The sequence below is a fragment of the Wolffia australiana genome, chromosome 8, assembly GCF_029677425.1.
Source record: "Wolffia australiana isolate 7733 chromosome 8, ASM2967742v1".
In the NCBI taxonomy this organism is placed as follows: Eukaryota; Viridiplantae; Streptophyta; class Magnoliopsida; order Alismatales; family Araceae; genus Wolffia; species Wolffia australiana.
The window spans coordinates 10392469-10400177 of record NC_135842.1 but is presented as its reverse complement, the minus strand read 5'-3'; the positions used below and the strand labels follow the sequence as shown (position 1 = coordinate 10400177).

At 43.0% G+C, this 7709-nt stretch overlaps 2 protein-coding genes across 2 annotated transcripts; one reads left to right on the top strand and one right to left on the bottom strand.

Annotated features, from left to right (window-relative positions):
* Positions 1 to 1266: 1266 nt before the first annotated feature.
* Positions 1267 to 4164, top strand: NFU1 (NFU domain protein 1). The gene is made up of 3 exons (XM_078580213.1): positions 1267 to 1615; positions 2696 to 2832; positions 3854 to 4164. The coding sequence occupies exons 1-3, from the start codon at positions 1300 to 1302 to the stop codon at positions 4046 to 4048; spliced, it is 648 nt and encodes a 215-aa protein (XP_078436339.1). The 5' UTR covers positions 1267 to 1299; the 3' UTR covers positions 4049 to 4164.
* Positions 4100 to 7460, bottom strand: LOC144707088 (insulin-induced protein). The gene is made up of 5 exons (XM_078580212.1): positions 7182 to 7460; positions 5365 to 5507; positions 4992 to 5180; positions 4402 to 4453; positions 4100 to 4277 (listed from the first exon to the last, which is right to left on the bottom strand). Exons 1-5 carry the CDS (start codon positions 7458 to 7460, stop codon positions 4155 to 4157), a joined length of 786 nt encoding a protein of 261 aa, XP_078436338.1. The 3' UTR covers positions 4100 to 4154.
* Positions 7461 to 7709: the final 249 nt, after the last annotated feature.

Here is a 7709-nt window from a genome sequence, read left to right as displayed (position 1 = left end):
CTCCCCGTCACCAGTGACGATGACAAGAGGACAATGATCGGTTGTCATCACCTCTGTCATTAGTCCTCTCCAGGATGACAACGATGATGATAAAACCATCATTTTCATCATATTTCATCATCATCGTCATCGACGTCATTGTTTCTTGGTCAACTTTACTCAGCTGACAAGAGACAACTATGCAATCTTCATTGCTATTGGTCTGCAGGAGGATGATGACAATGATGATGATGATAATGATGATGCGGATTATGATAATGATGATGATTATCATGATGATGAGAATGAGGGGAACGATGACTATGATGATTATGATGATGATGATGATGACAATGATGATGAGGGAGGTGATGATGATAATGATGATGCCGATTATGATGATGATTATTATTATAATGATGAGAATGAGGGGAATGATGATTATGATGACGATGGGGACTATGATGATTATGATGACGATGAGGGTTATGATGATAATGATAATGAGGGAGGTGATGACGATAATGATGATGCCGATTATGATGATGATGATGATGACGATGAGGGCTATGATGATTATGAGGATGATAATGATAATGAGGGAGGTGATGATGATAATGATGATGCCGATTATGATGATGATGATGAGAATGAGGGGAATGATGATTATGATGACGATGAGGGCTATGATGATTATGATGATAATGATGTTGATGAGGGAGATGATGATGGCAATGATGATTATGATGTTGATAATGATGAGAATGATGGGAATGATGACAATGATGATGGCGACAAGGGTGATGATGATAATGATGACAATGACGGGAATGATGATGATGATGATAATAATGATGACAAAGAGGATGATGACAATAATGATGACAATAATGATGACAAAGAAGATGGTGGCAATGATGACAATGACGCCAACGACAGCACTGGTGACACCAACAGTGATGATGATGACAGCAATGGCAATGATTATTATCATGATGATGGTGATGGGGATGAAGATGATGCATAGATGACAAAGATGATAAAAATGACGATGATGATGACGCCGATGATAATTATGATGGTGGTGATGATGATAGCGCTAATGATTATAATGGCAATGATGACAAAGACAATGACGATGATAAAGAAGATGCTGATGCTGACGACGACAACAACAATGATGACGATGATGACAACAGGGCTTTGGATGACCATCACTCAAAGCACTTGGGCATTATCAGTCTCCAAGGGGCCATACTGTGGCACTATAAAGGCACCACCACTGCAGGGGGGAGAGGGAAAGACGTTATTTTGTAGGCCATGGCAGCTCTAATGGCGGAGCTCCTCTGCTCGAGGACGCCTCCGGCGATCAATCCTCTTCCCGATCGTCGCCATCCTTCTTCCCGGAGCTTCTCCCTCAAACGGCTGAGCATCGTCCATGGAGATCTCATCTCCAATTCCAGAAATCGATTCCTACCCGTTCGCAGCGCCTCGTACTCTTCTCCGTCGCCGCTCGAGCTCACCGTCGGCAACGTGGATCTAGTTCTTGAGGAGGTCAGGCCGTATCTCATCGCCGATGGTGGCAACGTCGAGGTCGTGTCCGCGGATGACGGAATCGTCACTCTCAGGCTCCAAGGTCCGGTGATTTCTTCTGCATTTTGTTGTTTTTCTTCGACTCTGCTCCACGGTTGGATCCGAGAATTCGTGATTTCTGTGAATTTTCTCGTCTGAATAACCCCGTCGTGAGCGAATTTGAACGATGAGCTTGCTGATTTATGATGTTATCCCTAAATTCGCGTCATCTGTTTTCTGAATCTCCTCGTTTTGAACGAATATGACTTTTCAGTTTGCTGCGCAATGGTCGGAAGCGTGAATTCATGGCAATTGTGGACTTTTCTCGTCTGAATCATCTCATCATGAGAGAATTCGGTTGATCGGTTTTTACTTTTCTATGGATGGAACCCTAAATTCACGTTTTCTGTGATTTTTCTTGTCCGAATCATCTCGACATGAGCGGATTTAGGCAAAGATATTTCTGCTCTGGGGTTATATCCTTAAATTCATGCAATCTGTGATTTTTCTTGTCCAAATCACCTCGTCGTGAGCGAACTGGAACGATCAGTCCGCTGATATAGGGTTGGATATCGAATTCCTAGCTACCCTTCATTCAATCTGTGATTCTTTCATTTAATCAGATCTTCGTTTGCCAATTGGACTTTCAATTCCTCGCTTTCTTCCGAGTTATTTGTGATTTTCCTATCTGGATCAGCTCGTGATGAGCGAATTTGAACAATCAATCCGCTGCTATTTTCCCGATTACCTATGATTTGCTTATCAGAATCATCTCGTCGTGCTAATTTGAACAACTACCTCTTCACGAGCAAATAAACCGAAATTACCTCTTCATGAGCAAATTATGTGTGATTTTCTCTTCTGACTTACCTCTTCATAAACGAATTAAACGATCAGGTCCGAAATTACTTGCCACATACCGAATCATCAGTGATTTTCTTTCTGAATCGCCACACCAGTATTGAATTAAGACTTCAAAAAGAAATCAGTATTGAATTAAGGTGGTGAATACATTGCTTACTGTTTCTGAATCAATTCATCCTAGTTCTTCCTTGAAACTTCCACAACTTCCAAGATTATCTACCAGAAAGATAATAGAACACACAATTACCTATCCTTCAAGATACACTTGTTCTCATTACAGGTGCTTGTGGGAGTTGCCCTAGCTCCACAACTACCATGACCATGGGCATAGAAAGAGTCTTGAAAGAGAAATTCGGCGAATCAGTGAGAGAGATCCGTCAAGCCGCCGATGAATCTCCGGCTCTGACCACGGTCGAGGTTAGTAGTTCTTGATAGTGTTCAGTTTTGGACAAATGGGCAACCGGTTTGATCAGATCGCCGAATGAAACGTATTCATCGGCACGGATCAAATCCATTTCCATCCGAGTTGAACGGATGGATGACTGAACAGACGAAGGACAGTTGTGGCGACTGCCACCAGATGGCGGAATGGAAGGCACGAAGGCTTTTGCTTTGATTCTGTTATGAGGTCATGATGTACTGATGACGTTTCATCATACATCTCCGAGCTTTACTTGGGCCTGATCAAGATCAAATCATTTGATCTGATTGCTATCTAGATCGATGGATTGTCTGAATCTGTCAATCAAGATGTGACCCAATCTGATTCAAAGCCCATCGTGATACTGTAGTTCTTGGTTATAGGTATAGTTCAGGGACGCGGACTGGACAATTTTTTCGTCTCCTCCGAGGATATGGACGAATTTCGGAACAAAAATTCATCCCGGGAACCACCAGACAGGACGGTTTTTGTCCCGTGGGACAAAAAAACTGTCCGTCCGGAGGTCTCGGAGGATGGACGAACGGATATGGATGAAAAACCGCCGCATTCACATCCGACGATTGAGACCTCACCACATGCCTTGCTGTGACAATTTGCATCAAGGTCCTGTTTTTTCACGCGTGCAAACTGATGCCGCGCAGAATTGATTGTACATGTCCATTTGCATTCTCTCTCCTCCATATTTCCCTTGAAATACTTAGAAAAATCTATAGTAATATATTAAAATATAAAATGGGTTTTTTTGTACAGGACAAATTCCAGGACGAAAATTCGTCCCAGGAGGACTGGACGGGACGAAAAACTGTCCCGAGATTATTGGACGGGACAGGTTTTTTGTCGGTGGACGAAAAACCATCTCGTACTTCGTCTCTGAGCTAACATCGGACGTAGAACGGGACAAAATTCGTCCCGTCCCGTCCTTCGTCCACGTCTGGGACGATCCGGGACTATAGTTATAGGGTTTTGGGTTTATGGTTTTCTTGACTGCCTGTGCAGGCTGTGAATAGGCATCTGGACATGTTGAGACCGGCCATAAAAAACTATGGTGGGAGCGTGGAGGTGGTGTCCATTGACGGTGCGGAGTGCCGCGTCAGCTACGTGGGCCCTGAGAGCATCGGCAGCGGCATCAAGGCAGCGATTAAGGAGAGATTTTCTGATATCCAGACCATTGTCTTCGTGGCTTCTGGTTAGTTCCATGCCTCTCGTCTCTAGCTAATTCATATTCTTGCTTCGAGGCCCATGTAAAACAATGATATGAATATAGCCATAAACGGAGTATTAAATCAGACCCGTCATATTATGTGGTAGACGAGTCGTCTGGATCTCTGTCACCCGCAATGGCTGCTCTCACCAGTCGGGACAGATCTGTGAGAAACGGTGTGTAGGCAAAGTAGCAAGTGACTGTCCACGTCACCAGGCCCTGAAAGAGAGATAATTTGCAATTGGTCAACCTGAAAGTCATGTAGTTGACTTTTGAGTTAACTGTAATTGACTTTTGACGGCCATCGAGTTAAATGAGTCAACTTTGAATGCATGTGCCAAACCTGGCCAAAGATTTCGATGTTGGCATTCGGGTATGTCCACAGATGGAACAGCCTGAAAGATGTGATGAAATTAGGAAATAGAATAAATGAATAACGCAGAATAGGAAATAGAAGATTGAAAAAAGGTTATTCCTTCCATTCAGTTTAGTAGAGAAGTTTTAAAAATAGTAAAAAATAAATAAATAAACATTAAAGAAACTGGCTTTTCGGCGAGGTAAATCTCACCAAGAGAGAGTACCAGAGAGAGAGAGAGAGAGAGAGAATCTTCCACTGAAGAAGAAGATTCTACTCAAGTAGAAGTTGCAGTAAAAGAAAAATATTCTGAAGCAGGAGATTTTACAGAAGAAGAACTAAAATTTACTGAAGCATAAAGAAAACTGAAGAAATGAAGAAAAACGATTTAATCAAGAAGAAGAATAAATAACTGAATTAAGTAAAAGAAATACTAATTGAAGAAGTAGAAGAAAAATACTAACTGGAGAGCAAGGAGAGGAGGAACAACAACATTCTACTGGCAAAGAAGAAAAAGCATTTACCACGAATGAATAAATAAAATTTTAGCTATGGAATAAAGAGAGGGATTTACTGACTCCATGAGAGGGATCTCAGAAAGAGGGCCAAGTAGACTGACGGCTGTTGCGAGGGCAAACCCTAGCCAAGTACGATCACGGAAGAACCAGACGGCCTCGGCAAGAGCAAACAGCACGTAACCTTCCACATTGTCGGCCACCCCGAGCCGATACATCTCTGCGCTCACCTCCAACAACCCCGCGAGCGCACTGTTTCATGGATAGTGTTAGTCTTAAGCGCTTGCCATCTGTGTTAAAAGCTATAGCTGATAGCAAGGGGGCCACTTTTCATCTTTAAGCAGGATATTATATTTCAACAGAAAAAAAACAAAGGAATTGAGCTAAAATTTTCAATCAGTTGGAGCAGATTCCAAGTTTCTGCAGAGACACTCACATGAGCGAACCGATGGTTCTCTCCAGACTCGCCCTCACCGCCGGCTGAAGCCTAGTTGTAGTAGCAGTAGAAGTAGTTGTGTCGTCGAGATAGATGCGGAGTAAGCCGAATACAGCGTAGAACGTTCCCAGGAGGAAGGGCACCTTAAATCCAACACATAAACCCAAGCAGAAGAAGGTTAGAGTAAGAGAAAGAGAAGGTTAGAGAGAGAAAATTAGAGGGTTAGAGCGAGAAAGTTAGTGAGAGAGTATCGTAGAGAGAGAAAATTAAAGCAAGAAAGAGAGAGTTAGACAGAGAATCGTAGAGAATGATTTAGAGCAAGAAAGTTAGATACGGCCTCCTGGGATCTAATTCTGGGGAATTAGATCCAGCCCCCTCTAATCAGAAACCCAACCAGAAGAAGGTAAGAGAAAGTGAGAGAACGCGAAAGATGGCTAGAGCGAGAAAGTTAGGGAGAAAATTTTAGCGAGAAAGTTAGAGAGAGAATTTGAGCGAGAAAGTTAGAGAGAAAATCATAGATAGAGAATTAGAGCGAGAGAGTTCGAGAGAGAGAATAAGACTGACCAAATCAGAGAGAGTATGTGTGAGCAAGTCAGAGAGAGAATCATAGATAGAATTAGAGAGTTAGAGGGAGAAAGTTTGAGAGAGAAAGTTAGAGGGAGAAATATATAGAGAGCGCTGGAGAGAGAGTTAGAGTGAGGAAATTAGAGACTTAGAGAGAGGAAATTAGAGAGCGATAGAGTGAGGAAATTAGAGAGAGAATTAGCGGGAGAAAATAAGAGTGTGAAAATGAGGAAATAAGAGAGAAAGTTAGAGACAGAGTTAGAGAGGGAATTAGAGAGAGAATTAGAGGGAGATAGTTAGAGAGGGTAAAAGTGAGGAAGTTAGAGGGAGAAAGTCAGATAGAGAGAATTAGAGTGAGGAAATTTGAGAGAACTAGAGTGAGAAAGTTAGAGAGAGCGAGTAAGAGTGAGAAAATTAGAGAGAATTAGAGGGCGGAAGTTAGAGAGAATAAAAGCGAGGAAATTAGAGGGAGAAAAGTTAACAGAGAATTAGAGTGAGGAAATTAGAGAGAACTGGAGTGAGAAAGCTTGAGAGAGAGAGTAAGAGTGAGGTAATTAGTGAGAGAATTAGAGGGCGGGAGTGAGAGACAGTTAGAGTGAGGAAATTAGAGAGAACTATAGTGAGAAAGTTAGAGAGAGAGCCAGTAAGAGTGAGGAAATTAGAGAGAGAATTAGAAGGCGGGAGTGAGAGACAGAGTGAGGAAATTACAGAGAACTAGAGCGAGAAAATTAGAGAGAGAGCGAGTAAGAGTGAGGAAATTAGAGAGAGAATTAGAGGGCGAGAGTGAGAGACAGTTAGAGTGAGGAAATTAGAGAGAACTAGAGTGAGAAAGTTAGAGAGAGAGCGAGTAAGAGTGAGGAAATTAGAGAGAGGATTAAAGGGCGGGAGTGAGAGACAGTTAGAGTGAGAAAGTTAGAGAGAGGGCGAGTAAGAGTGAGGAAAGTAGAGAGAGAATTAGAGGGCGGGAGTGAGAGACAGTTAGAATGAGGAAATTAGAGACGAAAGTCAGATAAGAGAGAGTTAGAGCGAGGAAATCAGAGAGAACTCGAGTCAAAAAGTTAGAGACAGAAAGAGACTGAAAGGGAAAAAAATAGAGATAGAGCTAGAGAGACTAGAGCGAGGAAATCAAAGAGAAACCCATCGAAAGCCAACTAGAGCAGGAAGCGAAAGAGAGAGATACCGGGAGAAAGCTAGAGAGTGAGCCATAGAAAGAGAGAGAGAGCTAGAGAGAGAAAGCTAGAGAGAGAAATTACGAAGATGTTGGTGCGGAGAGGGCCGATGTCGATGGCGCCGGTCTGATAGGAGACGAGAGAAACCCTCGAGTGGATCCCGTCGAGAAGAGGCCCCAGCACGAACCCCGACGCGAAGAGCCCACCCGCGATCGACGGCCATCGCCTACTCAGCGAGCTCTTCTTCTTCTTCATCTTCTTCTCCCCTGCCAACTCGCACCGCGCCAAATCGCACCGCGCCAGGCGGCGCCCACCATCTGGCGCGATCGCCGGCGATACAGCGAGGAGCAAGCTCGCCCCCATCTCCGCCCCTGTCAATGCACCAATGTATATTTCTACAGCCCTACTTACCAGCAATATTAAAATAATTCTATCATGTAGACCACATATTAGAAAAATAGATTCCAAAGTCTTTAACGAAAATTTGGAATTCATGAGGATCTTGGATGGTTGTTATTTCTCAAATAAGCCCAAAATAAAAATATACATTTGGGGGAATCAAGTGTACTAAGTTTTGCCAAAAAAAAGTAGGGTACAAAGTTTTGCCAACTA